Consider the following 18,446-nt stretch of genomic DNA (forward strand, 5'->3'; position numbering starts at 1 on the left):
ATACAAAGTCACAGAAAAGTCAGATGCATTTCTACCTACTAACAATGAACAACTGGAAGAAAAAATTATGAAAACAATTCTATTCATTATAAAATAAAATAAAATATAAAGTACTTATTAAAGTCATAAATAAAACACATCTCATGTTCATAGATTGGAAGACTTAACACTGTCAATGCTACCTAAAGCAACTGACGGATTCAATGAAATGCCTATCAAAATATAAATGTTTTGTAGAAATAGGAAAACTCATCCTAAAATTCATTCAGAATCTCAGTGAAACCCTAACAGCCAAAACAGCACTGAAAAACAAACAAAAAGAAAACAAACCAATACTGGTGGACTCACACTGTTTGGTATCAAAACTTACTACAAATTTATAGTAATCAAAATAGTGTGGTATTAGCATAAAGACAGGCATATAGACCAATGAAACAGAGTAAGAGCCCAGAAATAAAACCTTACATATATAGGCAAATGATTTCCAATGAGTGTCAAAATGATTTCATGAGGAAAAGACAAAACAATATCCACATAAAAAAGTGAAGCTGGATCCTTATGTAACACTGTATACAAAAATTAACTCAAAATATATCTAAGAATTACTGTATTTTGCTGTGTATACTGAATGTGCTCCCACTTTTTTTGTCCAATTTTTTAGGAAAAAATATTTTGATTTAATTTTTTAATTAAATTATTTATTTCTTTATATTTGAAACAAAACCCATTATCATATTCCAGGGTATTATTTTGCATATGGATATTGTCATTGCTTTCTAGAGTTACACTTTTAACACAGATGCATATAAAAGAATCAAAAACATTTATACAGATATGGAATTAGTACTAGCCATATATAATGCACATCCTTATTTTCCCCTCAAAAATGTGGGCAAAAAGTACACATTATATACAGCAAAATATGGTACATGTAAGATTTAAAACTATAGAACTCTTAGAAGAAAATAGAGGACAAGTTTCACGACATTGGAGTTGGCAATGATACCTGGGCTATGACACCAAAAGCACAGGGAACCAAAAAAAAAAAATTGGCCTTCATGTTCGTTTTAAAATTTTGTGTATCAAAAGACAGTAACAACGGAATAAAACAGCAATCTACAGAATAGAAGAAAATATTTTCAAATCATGCATTTGATAAAGGGTTAATACTCAGAATATATAGAGAACTCAACTGAAAAGGACTCAATTCAAATATGGACAAAAGACTTGAATAGATATTTCTCCAAATATATATAAATGGCCAAAAAAAAGGGGACTAAAAAAGATGATTAACATCACTAATCATTAGGGAATGCAAATCAAAACTATGAGTTACTACCTCATACCCATTAGAATAGCTATAATTAAAAAAAAAACAAAACCCAACAACCTGGAAAATAACAAATATTGATGAGGATGTGGAGAAATTGGAGCCCTTGCGTACTGTTGGTGGCAAAATAGGACAGTTGCTGTGGAACAAATACGGCAATTCCTCAAAAACAAAACAAAACAAAACAAAACAAAACAAAACACCAAAAACTAACCAGAATTACCATGTGACCCAGCAATTCCACTTCTGCTATATAGCCAAAAAAAAAAAACTGAAAGGAGGGTCTGAAACAAGCATTTAATTTGTACACCTATGTTTACAGCAGTATTATTTATAATAGTTAAAACATGGAAACAATCCAAGTGTCCATGGACAGGTGACTGGAAAAGCAAAATGCAGTATTATCCAATGGAATGTTATTGGCCTTTAAAAGGAAGCCTTATTTTGACACATGCCACAATACAGATGAACCTTAAGGACATTATGCTAAATAAAATAAGCCAGTCACGAAAAGAGAAATATTATATGATTCTATTTATTTGAGGTACTTAGAGTATACAAAATCAGCAACAGGTTATCAGGGGTTGGAGGGAGGGCATAATGAGGAGCTATTTTGTAATGGGTACAGTAGTCCTCCCTTATCTGTGGTGATATGTTCCAAGATCGCTAAGTGGATGCCTGAAACCATGAACAGAACTGAATTCTATATGGCTTATGTTTTCTCCTATACACATATAATAGTTTAATTTATAAATTAGGCACAATAAGAGTTTAACAGCAGTAACTAATAATAGAACAATTATAACAATATACTGAAATAAGTTATGTTAACGTGGTGGGTCTCTCTTTCTCTCCCTCTGATAATGGAGAAGGCTATGTTGGGAGGGTAGTATATACGGTGTGGATCTGCTGAACAAATGAATGACATCCTGGGCAGGACAGAGGGGGAGATTTCATTACACTACTCAGAATGGGCATACCTATTAAAATTTATGAATTGTTTATTTCTGGAATTTTCCATTTCATATTTTCAGTGTGTTCACAATGGGTAACTAAATCCATGGAAAGGGAAACTGGTAAGGATGGGACTACTGTAGTTTCAGTTATACTAAATGAAAGGGCGATAGAGTACGTGGTGATAGTTGTACAAATATATTTAGTAACAGTGAACACAATACTTAAAGAAATTTAATCACTTAGTGTCCAGGAGAGTTGCCAAGTCAAATCCCTAGGGTTTGTGAGAAAAAAAGGGTGAACAGGGACTCAAGACTTGATATGTCCAAAAGTACATATCACAGATTAGGGTAGCATAAATACCTGGCATAAAATTTTTTTTCTAATGGTAAGTACGTAACTAGTCAAATCATAGAAAAACTAGTCTTAATCTTACCTGCACGAGATACCGTGGATCCACATTTAAGTAAGGTGAGAGAGGATTCATACCAGTCACTAGAGAAAAAAACAAAGTAACATGCCACAACAAAAAATTTTAAAGTTATTTCACTTAGCATTAATTCTGCTTTTGTTTCATTTTTTGCCATTTTGATTTATAGACTCACTGAATGTGAAATTTTCTCCCACTTCTCTATGCTTATCCTTCTTGTCTGGCAGTTTTGGGGCAGCCTCCTTCTGCTGTCTTCAGTCTCAACTTACATCTTGCAATGATGACTCAGGTTCTCACAGAAAGATGATAGAGGCAGTAACGTATATCAAATGAACAAAGTATCAGGAAGCAGAGCCCAGGTCAACTATAAAGCCTATTTCTTTCTACTTTGCTACAAGAATGCTTGCTAACTGTACAAACTGCAAAATAAGACTGACAAGAGACCAATTAATTTCATGGGAAACACAGTGTTTGTGTTATGTATTGTGTATAAATATCTCATGGCAGTTTCTTCAGATCTTAGTGTTAACAGTTGCTGAACAGAATTTATTTACTATGGCAGGATAGAGAATTCTTGGGCCATCACCACAGGGATGGGGGTCATGGAAATAGAAAATGGAAACTCAAGAGGGCCAGATTTGAGCCCCACTAATTGAAGTTAGAAAAATCTATCAAGGAAAATCAACTTTCTCACACTTTAAAATTAATCTTTGGATCCTACTGTATCTCAGTTGATTGTTCACAAATCTATGCATTATGCATGACTCTAGTCTTCTCATTAACTGAAAGTCCTATTAGTTCTACATTCAGTGGCTATCTTGTACTATTACTTATCACCACCTTTATTGCTACTATCCTAGTCCAACCATTAAAATCTCACCTAAACTACAATAAGGATCTCCTACCCAACTATATTTACTTACTACCTAGGAATTAAAGTGATTTCTTAAGAAAAGGAAATCAGCCTGAATAGCAGCCATTTACACTTACAGTCAAATCCAAATTCCCTACCATGGTTTACAAAACACCACATCAGCTGCCATTCCTTGCCCCCTCTGATCTCATTAGCTCCTATCACTCCAACTCTCTTGCAAATCACACACACACTTAATGGCTGTTCCTCTAACATGCGAGGTTTATTTTTTTTTCAGGACATTGGTACTAAACATTTTCACTGGTGTATTTGTCCCCTCACAGGCATTTGTATTGCATTCCAATCACACCTCAATGTCAACGCCCGAGATGCTCTTTCCCTGACCCATTCTAAAATGGCTTCCTGCTCTGAACAAAATCTCATGATCCCCTTTTACTGCCTTTGCACATACTTATCATTAACTGAAATGTTTTTATTTGTTACTTGGCTCATTTCAATAGGATGTAAACTTCATGAAAGCAGCAGCCATGTTTTTAAAATAATTTAAGTGCTGTGGCTCTACACCCATAAAAGTCATCGACTCATTGTAGGTGTTCAATGAATGGCTTTCACCCCTCCATCACTTATTTTGCCTTCAAATCTTAAATTAATGTAATAATGTTTACCATGTTAAGGCAGTGCCCTCTGTGTTGCAAAACGCAGAGCTCCTAAGACTATTATGTATAAACTGTTCTAGAATGTTTTGACACTAGGAATTTGAAAGGGCTTTTTTGTTCTTGAGCGTTAAGGACCTAGAGAAATAATACAAGAATTCTCAAAAAAGAAAAAAAAATTATAAAGCGCTTATCCTCCACCAAGTTCCTACTATCTTTTTAAATCCGAGTTCTAGTCATCCAGTCGAATTCCCACGAAGTCCGAAAAACCTGGCATACATATTCATAGAACTAAGAAGAGGGCAAGGGCATATTCGTGCTTCTGCATCCTCTTGCATAATGCCTCTCCTAAAATTGTTTCTTAATGTGTATAAGTGACCTTTAAATTTAAAGTGCAGCTCAATTCCCAGCTCCTACAGTTGTCTCGGCTCGTATTTCTTTCTCGCCTACACTTATTATTGAGTGTTTTGACATGACGGCTACTTTGTGGTTGAGAATATGTGGCTTTCTGCTAAAATGTTTTCTACAGGATCGCTACGTGGAAAACATTTACCTGCAGAGCTGGGCTCTCCTCTTAATTTAGGGTCAAGCACACAGCCCAATACATAAGGAAATGTATGGGAGGAAAAATAAGGCCCAAAGTTCGAGTATAAAAACAAGAAAAGATGCAACATTTCCTAAGTTCAGGTTAGTCACAAAGAGTTCTAGGGGATCCATAGCTTCAAGAACTCGTTCAATCTTGACAAAGCGGCAGCGACACACACTAACCGCACTGCCGATACTGTAGACTGTGAACATCAACAAAAATGAAAAGACACGCTGCAGGCCTGGCGCAGCCTTCAATAATCAGAAACGTTCGCACGATGCGCCCGATACTTACGCGGGACGCCGGCCAAATCCGCGTGCGAGTAACCAGGTGCGCCCGCTCCGAAAAAGCCGGCCAAGCCCCCTGTGGTTTTGTTGCCGCTTCCCCCGCCGCCCTCCATGGTCTCGCAGCAAACGGCGCTTCTACCTCAGACCGAGGACGTCCTGCTGTTGCTCCTTGAGAGCTGCGGGTAGATAGACTCACGTTACTACAGACTCCTTCACACGCTGACCTTCCGGCGCCGGTGTCCGGTAGGCCCCACCCTTCCGCTTTGCGACTTTGTACGGCCCGGAAGCCGGATGCGCCTAACGGCAGTTTTCCGGTAGAGGAAAAGTGAGCGTAGCCAGTACTAGGGCGGTGTATCCTAAGGAAGGCGGTTCACCTGTGGAAGAGGGAAGACAGGATAGGCGATTGGGTAGAGCCAGGCTCGGGAAGCCGGCGGAGCAGCAACTGCAGAAGCAGGCAGCAGCAGAGAGGGAATGGTGCCTGGAGGCACCGAGAAGGAGGTGCAGTCCGTCCTTCAGGGTTAGTGAATGAAGCTCTCCGCCCGGGCCAGCCCCGGGACTGTGCGGTGCGGGTCCCAGCATGAATGCGGGCCCCGGCTGTGAGCCCATCACCAAGCGACCCCGCTGGGGTGCCTCTGCAACTTCTCCGCTGGCCGCCTCGGACGCCCGGAGCTTACCCCGCAGGCAGAGGCGCACCCTCGACCCTAAGGACACTCCTGTGCAGTTCAGGGTCCCACACTCCTCGTCTGGCTGCGTCTCGGGGTGGGCGGGACCGCACAGAGGCCGCTCCACCTCGCTTGGTACGTGGGGAAATAAAGATCTTTTCCTTCGCCTCGGCCCAAACCTCTTTTTGGTCTCTGTAAGGATCCAGGGACTCCCAAGTCACCGTCTGGTCTAGTGTGCACCACTCTGAGGGCCCCTTTGAGAGCCACCAAGGCCACTGTAGGGGCAATGGGGCTACATTTTCCCTGTTGGGATTGGTGGTGTGAGAAACCCTGAGGAGCAGTCACAGGGCAGAAAAAGGCAGAAGACTCCACCGTTTTGTTTTACTAGGGTTTGAGAAACTACGACTACGACTACGACTAGGGTCGTAGTCGTTAAAGGAAGTCTAATTGAGTATGTGAAGCTTCAGCCTATGTATTTAAAGGAAGGTACAACTTCCCTCAATTCAGATTCTGGTTCCCTGACTCCAGAGCTGTTAGACTTACCTGGCACTGTACTTGACTCGGGTGTGCAGAGTTGAACAGGAATCAGTTGGCCTCTGCCTTAAGACCCTAAAATTTATCAAGGGAGATAGACAGTTACAAAAGTCAACATGATAAAGGTTAATGGATGTTTTGATAGATGGTAGGAGTACTTAAATTCAATCCAATACAAAGGTACTCTCCGAGAAGAAGAGATGTTTAATCTGAGGACTGAAGAATGATGAGGGAGCTAGATGAAGAGGAAGCAAGGAAGTATTCCCAAAGTGCAGCTGATGCATACTGTCAAAGCGTAGTAGTGAGAGATGAGACTGAAAGAGATAGGCAAAGATCAGATCATACTGGGACTTGTAGGTTTTGCACTTTATATCTAAGGGCAATGAGAAGCAATTAAAGGGCTTTTAGTAAGGGAGTGACTTGAACATATGTATATATAATCTTTTTTAGGGGTGGGGATAAAGGTCCCTGTGCCTGGAGTGTGAACAATAAAGAATGGATTGAAAGAAGTGCAGGCCCAAGAGTCGTTAAAAGTTAGTCTAAGTGGGAAATAAAGATGGTTTACACTTAGCTGAGGGCAACAGGGAAGGGGAGAAGTGGTTCCATTTAGTAGAAAGTGGGTTATGTGGGTTTGTACTCAAGTATATCTGTGCTGTAAATGAAGGTTTGGGATTTTTGGCATAAGCGTAATTGATGCTATGGAAGTAGAATGTAGAGAAGATAAAAGTGACCTAGGACAGAAACCTAAAGTTTCTGCTCCTAAAGAGCACTACCATTTAAGAGTAGACTGAAGAGAAGCAGCTGGAGAGATAGGAGGAAAGCCTGGCTTTTGTAATGTCATGCAAGGAATACAGCATTTCAAAAAGGAGGTCGGGCAGCCCTCTGGTAAATTGTGTACACTTATTTCTCTCAGGATTGAGGCAATGGGGTGCAGATCTAAACTAAGTATTGGAGGATGAGCAGGGTTTGCTGTATAAATCCAAGAGAGAATAAATATGAGTACACAACAGCATGTGTAAAAGGTGTAGGACTGGAGTGCAGAATGACATTAATGTTAGACACTGGGAAGGGGAGCAAGAACTAACTCAAGACAAACTCGAGTGCCATCTCAGGGCTTTGTTCTGTGGCTAATGGGGAGCCACTAAAAATCTTTTACGAAGGGGGATATTTGGTTAGTATTTTAGAAAAGATTGCTTAGGCAGTCTTTTCTAACTAATAGCTTAAATTTCTCTTTGTACATAGAGTAAGAAATATATATAATTAGGTAAATATGCTGTATTTATAACAAATGTTTCATGAAATAATACCCTTACTGTGTATGATGCATTCTTACGCTGTCATTTGTAGTTTGTAAAACGCAGAGAAAGTGAAGACTGTAGACACAGAGACCAGTTGCAAGAAATAAGTGCTGTTGTCTGATAAATGATGTACCTGTTCTTTTAGTGTTGGTGCTATTTTGAAGATGAAGAGGAAAGGAGGAGTTTAAGATTTTGGATATAGATTTCAGAGTACTTGGTGAAGGAAAGTGGAGAGGAGGTGAAACTGAGGGTGACTTCCAGGTATTGTCTGACTTATATGATGAGCTAATTTGTGGTTCCATTAACTTTATTTGCAGATAAAGGAGAAGTTAGTTGCGGTGGTAGGGGGCAGTTAATCCTAGCTGGTTGGAACTTCTGATTTTCTGCAGAAGAGGAACCAAATTAATACTTTGGCTGTACTATGTTTGTAAATGTTTTCAGTATACCTGGCACAGGGCACCAGTTAACAAAATGTTCAAAGTCTAAATATATAAAAAAGTACTGCTTCAAATTTTGGAATTTTTTTAAGGAACTTTGAATATAAAATTTTTATGTATAGTTTTTCTAGTAGGAGTAGGTGGAATAAGGAAGTAGATTTTTTCAGTATCTTAAATTTTGTATTATCTTTTGAGCACATTTCTTATATTGATTGAAATTTGGATATCTACATATAGGCAGAACCTAGCATGCTATTTGCATTCTGACAGGGAAGGATTTGCTCAATTGTGTTGTTGAAGCTCCCTTATTCTGCGTGTTATAACTACCTAGAGTTTCTCTCCCCACTCCAGAGATGATCCAAGTGTATGTCAGTGGTTGGTGAATGAGGGACTGGAGCTGGCTTGTCCCGTATTCCTTAATGCTGTCAAAAGCATCTTCAGACCTCCTTTCTTACCTCAGAAACTCTCCCACTGTCTCCATTGCTCTTTGTTCTTACCACATCCTTCCTTCCCATACCTTATCTTGCTGCTGGAAGAAAGACTTTTTGTGGATAGGGTGTTCACTCCTATGATATGCAGATGAATTTTACAGGTGTTGTGCCTTTTGCCTGCATCTGTAGCAATTAAATGATTTGCTTATTGAATATTGAAATATGCTACTGAATGATGTTACTGATGAGATTATGTGTAAATGGTGTGAAGTCGTAATGAAGTTGGATAACTACTGATTTCAGTGAAAAAGAGGTTGTGTGTAAGTGTTGGAAGAGAATAATGCATTTGTTGAGTTTCTGCTCTGTAAGACTGAATACTTAATATTTTCTCTCATTGATCTACATAAGCCTTGGAAGTAGGTATTTTTTAAAAAATTTATTTTAATCATTGTTCAAGTACAGTTTTCTCCCTTTTACTCCCAATCCAGCCCACCATCCCAACCCTCCCCACTTCCCTCCCATTACTCCCTAGTTTTTGTCCATGTGTCCTTTAAATTTGTTCCCGTAAACCCTTCCCATTGTCCCCTGAAATTCCCTCTTCTCTCCCCTGTGGTCACTGTCAACCTGTCCTCTATTTCAGTGTCTTTGGTTATATTTTGCTTGTTTCTTTGTTTTGTTGTTTAGGTTCCTGTTAAAGGAGAGATCATATGGTTTTTGTCTTTCACTGCCTGGCTTGTTTCGCTTAGTTTTGCATAATGCTTTCCATCTCCATCCACGCTGTTGCAAAGGGCAGGAGCTCCTTCTTTCTTTCTGCTGCATAGAATTCCATTGTGTAAGTGTACCACAGTCTTTTGATCCATTCATTTGGAAGTAGGTATTGTTAATCACACTTTATAGGCGAGAAGAGAGAGGCTCAAAGAAATGAATTACTTCTAAGTGACTTAGCAAAATTCGCCATCTAAAATATTGTTTGACTCCAGATCTTGTATCTTTTTCATCAACTCCCATTGCTTCCCTTTTGGTTTGCTGTGATTATTTCTAGTTAAAAGGAAGGGGCTCCCAGGAAACCTGGGAAGCATCATTTTATGCTTACTTCAGGAATTAGGTAAAACTGAAACAATCCTGTGATGTGTGGCAAAAGAAATCTTTAGAAGCCAGAAGTAGTGGTATTGGAAAGAGAAGTAGGCAGACCTTTTTCTGGGTTCCTCAGAAGGACTGAGGAATGTTTTATTAGTAGGAAATATTAGTTCTTCACCTGTTGGTTCTCCTTCATCCTGTTCTTAGGTTTCAGGAATGATAATAGGAAGCCTGAAGTGAGGGAACACAGGCTCAGTGCCACAGTTTCAGGAGAGAGCCCTGTCCTTCAACTGCACTAAAACACTTCATAGTTTTGTTTTGTTTTGTTTTGTTTATAATGAAACAGTGTAGGCAGTCTAGGTTCCATAGATTTGTCATCATATTCATATGTATTATAGGAACCTAGCCATTGCATACCATTTAATCCTTATATTTATGGAAAAAGGTGTTTTAAATTATACACCGACTCAAAAAGGAATTTTTCTTGCTCACTGCTGGTTTTTAATTTGAGTATTTTCTCTACTTGCTGTATTTGACATAATGAAATTAAATAGAGAAGGTGGAACTGTAGAAAAGTCTCAGAATGAAATGATTCATTTTTTACTACCTTCTGACTGAAACTAATTTTTTTCTGAAGCCTGATTTGCTGTAAAGGTACTAAGTTAATTAAATCATTAAAGTAGTGGTCTTTAACAAGAAACATCAAATATATATATATGGATATGTATACATATAATTTTTTGAAAGGAGCTATTTTAAAATGCTGAATTGATTTTTAATAGTTGGAATGTTAGTATTTTGTGGGAGGTACAAATTATGTGGCACTCAATTTACAGGGATAAGTAAGCTGTTTATTTATTTGGAACAGCATCTGTTTTGCTCATGTTATTGTGTTTGAGGGGACTTAGGTAGATTAGAATGAGTCTATGATTGAAGATGCTTAGATTCTTACACTGTAATTTAGACAGTAGTTGAGACTGTTGAAGATTTTTTTGTTTTTTCTTACTAAAATATTATATACATTTAACCCTCATGAAATACGTTAAATTTTGAAAGCGTGCTTATTTCTAATGCTTTAGAAATTGTGGCTTGCATTTGTTTTTGTTGCATCTCTCTCTGCTGAGAGAAATGCTCAGCAGAGAGCATCTCTCTGCTGGTCATTTCTATGTAGTTATCTCATTGGCATCTCAAATTTAATAGTTCAGAATTGACCCAATCATATTTTCCCCCTAAACTCAATTTTCTTATATTTCACATTTAGTGCTGTCATGATCTTTTGAGTCTCTGAAGTTTAAAACTTAGTGTCACCTTTAACTTCTCCTACGATTGTGTAGTCTATAATGACTCACTTTTCAACTTTTCCTGTTTGAATAGTTCTGGTTGTTGGCCAGTAGTTCTCCAACCTAGTTGATCATCAAAATCACTTTGAAAAAAATACAAATTCTAGCTCCTCTCACACCTCCATCATCACACATATAGATTCTGATTCTGTAGGTCTGAGTGTGTCCCTGGGATCCATTTATTAGCAGCCTCCTGATGATTTAGATAGTTTGAGAACCACTGACCTAGATCAATAGCTTTCTTGCTGATTTCTACCAATGAACTGTTTCTTGCCCCTTCAGATTTGCCCTCCAGGCTACATGGGAGCTTCCTAGATTTGATTTATGGAATTACAGCTCTGAGTGTGAATTTTAACACTTCTTTGTAATCCTAGGAGAGACACTATTAATTTGCATGTTTACAAATAAGGAATGTGAGACCCTTCACAAAGTCCCATAGAAATCTAGTTGGGGAGCCAGAATTTGAATCCAGGTGGTCTGATTCTAGAGCCCACGCTCTCATCCTTTAGGCCATACCAACTGTTTTAGAGAATGGTTGCTTTTTACTCTACGATGAAATGTATTTATGTTGCTGTATTATCTCCCATTGCTTGAGTGCAAAGGGAGTGATCAATCTTTTTAACCTGCAGAACTTAGCATAAGGCCTTACATGTGTATATGCTGCCAGAAGTATTTTCTCTTTGAAAGCATGTATGCATATACATTAATGTTTTGGGTGTGTGTGTGTGTGCTTTTTAACAGTGTTCAAACAGAAGACTATTTACAGTTGGATGGACAATAAAGGAATCAAGACAGCTGAATCAGAAAGGTATAGAAATATACATATATAGAGAAATGAATAACATGATATATGGATGTTTTATCTTGCTTCATGCTATTTTCTCTCCTTGCTTTGTCAGTTTTTTGAATCTATGTTTATTCTTTCAATTTATAAATAATAATTTTTAGAGTCTCCTATATGCCAGGGACTGTCCTATATATTTGAGATACAGAGATGAAGGAGAAATAATTTTTGTCTTTAAAATACATGTAGTGGTGGTGACAGATACAGAAACGTATGATTACAGTAAGTCCTCACTTAGCATTGTCAGTAGGTTTCCTGAAATGACATATAATGAAACCAATTTTGCTGAAGACTAATTGATACAAACAAGAGGTAAGTTTCTATCACCCCTTATCAACATTATAACAAAAAGACATTGAATGAAACAGTGTTATTTGAGGGCCTGCTGAGTGTGATAAATGCAATAGTAGAGGTATAAACAAGGTACAGTGGTGGTTAGCATTATAGAATAAATAATCCGCTTTACCTTTGCAGGAAAGACTGCACAGTAAGTGAGTGAAGTTTAATACTTCTGGCAGGCACATAGTTGGGGAAAGGGCATTAAAGGCATGTGCAAAGACATGGAGTCATGAATGAGAATGCTATATGCTCAAATAATCACAAGTAATTTAAGTATTGCTGTGATGTTATAGGAATGTGGTTGGGTAAGTGGTTTTCTTGCATAAGTTTTTTTTCTATTAAAATATCAGTTCTCTTGTGTCATTAGTTCTTTCTGTTTTCTTATAGTCTGCATAGTAAAGAAAACAACAATACAAGAGTAGAATCCATGATGAATTTTGTACAAAAAGATAACTGTTATCAATATAACATGGAAAAATTAGAAAATGTTTCTCAGCTAAGTATTGATAAATCACCAGTTGAAAAAAGTGCACAATATTTGAACCAGCATCAAACTGCAGCTATGTGTAAGTGGCAAAATGAAGGAAAACATACAGAGCGGCGTTTGGAAGGTGAACCTCCAACAGTAGCTCTAGTATCTGAACAGTTCAGTAATGCTAACATTGATCAGTCACCTCAAAATGATGATCAGAGTGACACATATAGTGAGGAAAGTAGAGATAACCAATTTTTTACACCTGTAAAGGTTGCAAATGCAAACCAGACTGCAGACGATGAACAGGCCAGAGAAACCAGAAGTCTCCAGAAGTGTAGAAAGTCTTGCCATCTTGTGAAAGACTGTGTAGGTTGTCAGCAGGAAGAGATTGATGTGGTGCCAGAGAGTCCCTTGTCAGACATTGGCTCAGAGGATGTCAGTACTGGACTAAAAAATGCCAACAAATTGAGTAGACAAGAAAGTAGCCTAGGAAATTCTCCATTTGAGAAGGAAAGTGAACTCGAGTCACCAATGGATGTGGATAATTCCAAAAACAGTTGTCAGGACTCAGAAGCAGATGAAGAAGCAAGTCCAGGATTTGATGAACAGGAAGATGGCAGTTCTTCACAGACAGCAAATAAACCTTCAATGTTCCAAGCAAAAGAAGCTGACACTGAACTGAGGAAAGGGTCCTCTGTCAAGGGAGGTGAAATTCGATTACATTTCCATTTTGAAGGGGATAGTAGTGCTGGAATGAATGATTTAAATACCAAACTACCTGAAAGTACTTCTGGCTTGAATGTGGAATGCAGAAATTCCAAGCAGCATGGGAAGAAGGGTTCTAAAATCACGGATCATTTCATGAGAATGCCGAAAGCTGAGGACAAAAGGTAATTTTTTCAATCTAGAGTATGTCCAGTAGTACAATTCATTTTGTAAGGAGGGTTTAGCAAAAATATGGTTTACACTGAAGCTAAATAACAGTTGTGTTTTTTGTTATGTCTTTATGCTAAATTTATACTTAGACTCAAAACTTTAAATTCTAAAGGCCAGAAACAAAAATAAGAAGTAAATAAATATTGTTAATCAGCTTTTTAGTTTCATGAACTTCCTTCTGAAATTTATGTGATTTATCAGGACATAGAAGTATTTGATTGATAGTAGCTACTGTTTCTTTAGCCATTTTTCTAGGCCATTGTTTACTACATTTTCTCCAATGCTCTGACAGGCAGGCAGGTGGTATTGTACTCACTTCATAAATGAGAAAACTGAAACTGGGGTTAGAGAATTCACTGAAATTATGTAATTTGTGGGCAGTAACACTGAGGTTTAAATCCCAGTCTGTATAATTACAAAAAAAAATTTCAAATTACATTTTTGCAGTTATTTCATATAGAATCTTAAAGCTCAGCCTCTTGTTTTCTGTGATTTTTTTTTTCTCTCAAAGTTTACTTCATTAAAGATTACTGTCCAGAATCCTGAGAAGTAACTGATACAATAAACCATGACTTATTTGTCAGTGTCCATATTCTTATGTGGTCCTTTATTCAGAAGGTGGTTTACATGTGTTTGGAAATTCCTACCACAGACTATTGAAAATGAGGTTTTGGGTTTTACTGTAAGCTTTATAAGGATTTTTGTTTGTCTTTTTTTTTTTAATTAACAAGGAAAAAACAAGTTTGGCCCATTTTAAACAATGACAGTCTGGGTAAGTGTTATACTGTGTATCCAAGTGAATTTAAACAGTAAGTACTTCGTGACTGAATACATTTGTTTTGACCTTAGAAAAGAACAATGTGAAATCAGACATCAACGAACAGACAGAAGGATCCCAAAATATATTCCACCTCACCTTTCTCCAGATAAGAAATGGCTTGGAACTCCTATCCAGGAGATGAGAACAATGCCTACCTGTGGAATCCAGCTGCCACTCTTGAGACCATCTGCCAATCACACAGTAACTATTCGGGTAGGTATTATCTTTCACCTATAAAGAGAGAAGATTAATAATGTCTTGGTTTCTTTTGTTACTTATTAATGTGAAAAACAGACAAAGGTATAGAAAGTGGTTTTCTTTTCTGCATATAAAGTAGTGGGAAATCTATAGAATGTAGAAATATAACAATAGCTTAGTATGATACCTAACAAATCCATAAGATGAGTCATTGTCAACTAATGAGGAAATTGAAATTTTTTTGTATTTTTAAGAAGATTCATTGGATTCTTTTTAAAAACAAATTAATTGACAACATTTATTAAGTACCCATTATTAGGCACATATTAGGTACTGGGTTAGTTCCTAAAATTCAAAGTTGTGGTTCAGTATCTTTAAATCATTCTCTAGTTTTCCCCTCTTTTTTGAGCTTTAGATTCTTCTAGACATCTCCATCCCTGTTCCACAGGTATCTCAAACTCAACATGTATAAAACCAACCTTATTTTTAAAACTGTGGTTAAATACATAATAGAAAATTTACCATCTTAACCATTAAAAAATATTATGTTTCATTGGCATTAAGCATGTTCACCATATTATACAATCGATACCACTACCCATTTTCAGAACCTTTTCATCATCTCACACATAAACTTGACACCTACTAAACAGTAACTTCCCATTTGTTGCTTGCCCCTAGGAACCTCTTTTATACTTTCTGTGAGTTCTTTACATTTTTATTGAGGTATGTAAAATTTACCCATTTTAAGTGATCAATTCAGTAGTATTTACTGAATTTACTGAGTTAGACAACCATCACCATAATCCAGTTTTAGATTTTTATCACTCTTTGGACAGTTTTAAATAGTCATCTCATTTATTAGTCAGTCTCTGTTATTAGATTTTATAGGAGCTACTTATTAAAAAAAACCCTTTTATGGCACAACTTAGTCTAGATGTGATTAAATATTTCAAAATACAGAATTCTTTAGTGTAGTTAGAGGTGAGACAACATTTAGCAGGATGGTGGGGTTTGAGCTGAGCTCAAAAAGAAAAGTGAAAATTTCTGAGGTGGACTTTAAGACAAGACAGTTCTAAACATGTACGTACCTTTCTTTATACTGGTAAGTAAAGGCTGTGCAGTTGAAAAATATTTGTTTTAGTAATGGAAAACAATTGGTTTGCTGGAGCTTAGAATTTGACTGGGAAATGGTGGAGAAGACTTTGAAAAGTGTATTGGGTTCACATCATGGAGGGCTCCAGGTGCCAGGAACTGGAACTGACTGTATAGGTAATAGAAATCATTAAAATGCCTGTGCAGATAGTAGTTGTGTTGTAGTAAGATTAATCAAATAGCTGTATGTAAAAAAATAAAAAAATCGAAGTGAGGATGCATTGGAAACAAGGAAAGGTAATAAGAGATGAAAAGGAAGGAGGTAGTAATTATCAAATTATGCTCCATGGAAGTGGTTGTGGGGTTCTTTTGAAATTTGACTCATTTCTTTTCTAAATTATATATATATATATTTTTAAAGATTTTATTTATTTATTTTTAGAGAAGGAAGGGAAGGGGGGGGGGAGAGAGAGAGAGAGAGAGAGAGAGAGGGAGGGAGGGAGAGAAACACCACTGTGCGGTTGCTGGGGGTCATGGCCTGCAACCCAGGCATGTACCCTGACTGGGAATCGAACCTGCGACACTTTGGTTCGCAGCCTGTGCTCAATCCACTGAGCTATGCCAGCCAGGGCAGTATTTTCTTAATAATGTGTAAGAGATATAAAAGTAAATTAAATAGTAGCTTTAGTTGTCATCCCTAACCCCCAATTTCAAATTTTGCATTTCTTAAAATAGTCATTCTCATTTATTGATGTTAACATAAGGAAAAATTTATTGAAAAAGTTATATTTATAAAAAGTTTTTATTTGAGTATAATGATTTCATGTTAGATTTCTTAAAGAAAAATGAGGTCTGCTATTTTAAAACATTTGAAAATCATTGAGATAGGGTAATAATTGTTAAGATAAAAAAGAGAAAATACATGGCTGCATTGTTTTGAGGTCAAATTGACAGGACATGGTAAATTCTTACAGATTGGGTGGTAAGAGAAAAGGGGGCATCGATAATTGTCTAATTAAGAAAGGGCTGGATCACTGACAATATGTTGATTGGGGAGGTAATGATATTTTGACTTTACTTTTTTCTTACACTGTCCCTAAAGAAAACTCAAAGCATCCTATGTCATCATTATTTAATCTCTGTAATTACTGTGTATTTGTTAGATATCCAATGACCCATGAATTTTTAAAATCTTAAAAATTAATTTTATTTTATTGCAATAGTAGTGCAAGATCATCATAAAAAAGCAACTGTTATATGAAAATGTGTAACTCAGAAAACCTGTCTTTTGTAGTCCTATTCCAAGAGTTTAACTATTTGGTATATTCTCTATTAGATTTTTTTTCTGAATATGGTAATATAATACATGCATAATGAATAGTTTTTAAATAAATAATCCTTAATTACATTTCTAAGATGCCAGATATTAATAGTTACAGAATTGGAAATAATAAAATAAAGCTGATATTTAGCATTAGAAATGTAAGGCAATCTGAAACTTCATGGACATGACACTCAGTGCTTGATTATCTATAATACATGGATGAACACACATACACACATACATCCATGCAGACATAAGCACACACATGTACACACATACATACACCAAGTATATTCTTATCTATGTGTTCTCCTATGTGAGAGCTGGACTGGTACCTTTTCTGTCACCTCCAATTACATGGAACATCTTTACAAAATCACCCTTAGGACCTCCATTTGGAGGTAAAAATATTTTCAGCATAATTGATGTCTTAGCCACTTTTGACTCTTGACTTATTCTTTCCTCCTTGGAGTATTCTCATGCTTTGGCTTCAGTGACATCATATAATCCTAGTTTTCTTCCTCACCCATTAGTTACTTCCCATGTTCCTTTAGCTCTTCTTTATGAGGCCTTTCCTCAAGGTTAATTCATAGGTCTTCTTTTCTTACTCTCTCTCTGGGTGTTCATCCACTGTTAGGGTTTTAATGGTCACATGTATAGGTGGCCTTACAGATTTATTTCTCTTGAGTTGCAGACTTTTTATGCAGCTGCTATTTATGGTTTGTTTTTTAAATAAACTGTTTCCTTTTTGAGGAACAATCTTCTTTTCCCGATTAACTTCTTTTTATTTATTTATTTATTTATTTTTAATGTATTTTATTGATTATGCTATTACAGTTGTCCCATTTTCCCCCCTTTATTCCCCTCTGCCCTGCACATCCCCTCCCAGCTTCATTCTCCTCCTTTAGTTCATGTCCATGGTTTGTACATATAAGTTCTTTGGCTTCTACATTTCCTATACTATTCTTAGCCTCCTGTTGTCTATTTTCTACCTATGATTCATGCTACTTTTTCTATGTACCTTTTCCCCCTCTCTAGCCCTCACACTCCCCCACTGATAACCCTCCATGTGATCTCCATTTCTGTGGTTCTGTTCCTGTTCTGGTTGTTTGCTTAGTTTCTTTTTTTCTTTTTTCTTTTTTTTTTAGGTTGGGTTGTTAATAGCTGTGAATTTGATATCATTTTACTGTTCATATTTTTTATATTCTTTTTCTTAGGTAAGTCCCTTTAACATTTCATATAATAAGGGCTTGGTGATGATGAACTCCTTTAACTTGACCTTTTATGGGAAGTACTTCACTTGCCCTTCCATTCTAAATGATAGCTTCGCTGGATAGAGTAATCTTGGTTGTAGGTCCTTGCCTTTCATGACTTCAAATACTTCTTCCCAGCCCCTTCTTGCCTGTAAGGTCTCTTTTGAGAAATCAGCTGATAGTCTGATGGGAACTCCTTTGTAGGTGACTGTCCCCTTATCTCTTGCTGCTTCTAGAATTCTCTCCTTCATTTTAATCTTGGGCAACGT

The 18,446-nt window shown here is 37.0% G+C and overlaps 2 protein-coding genes and 1 long non-coding RNA gene across 3 annotated transcripts in view; 2 read left to right on the forward strand and 1 right to left on the reverse strand.

Moving 5' to 3' along the window:
• Positions 1–5,374, reverse strand: part of TIMM23 (translocase of inner mitochondrial membrane 23) — a 32,697-nt gene extending 27,323 nt beyond the window's left edge. The window contains exons 1-2 of the mRNA XM_028511192.2: positions 5,122–5,374; positions 2,721–2,779 (exon numbers count right to left, since the gene is read on the reverse strand). Of these exons, the coding sequence (XP_028366993.1) occupies positions 2,721–2,779; positions 5,122–5,227 (165 nt within the window). The 5' untranslated portion in view covers positions 5,228–5,374. The remainder of the gene's footprint in view (positions 1–2,720; positions 2,780–5,121) is intronic.
• Positions 5,375–5,455: 81 nt separating this feature from the next.
• The window catches only part of PARG (poly(ADP-ribose) glycohydrolase), a 208,389-nt gene continuing 195,398 nt past the window's right edge, over positions 5,456–18,446 (forward strand). Inside the window, 4 exon segments of the mRNA XM_036027504.1 lie at positions 5,456–5,911; positions 11,635–11,701; positions 12,464–13,441; positions 14,337–14,520. Of these exon segments, the coding sequence (XP_035883397.1) occupies positions 5,692–5,911; positions 11,635–11,701; positions 12,464–13,441; positions 14,337–14,520 (1,449 nt within the window). The 5' untranslated portion in view covers positions 5,456–5,691.
• On the forward strand, positions 7,880–10,013 carry LOC118500776. Its single transcript, XR_004903361.1, has 2 exons — positions 7,880–8,892; positions 9,348–10,013. It is a non-coding gene; the product is annotated as an uncharacterized LOC118500776 (long non-coding RNA).

The sequence above is a fragment of the Phyllostomus discolor genome, chromosome 5 (assembly GCF_004126475.2).
Source record: "Phyllostomus discolor isolate MPI-MPIP mPhyDis1 chromosome 5, mPhyDis1.pri.v3, whole genome shotgun sequence".
Taxonomy (NCBI): Eukaryota; Metazoa; Chordata; class Mammalia; order Chiroptera; family Phyllostomidae; genus Phyllostomus; species Phyllostomus discolor.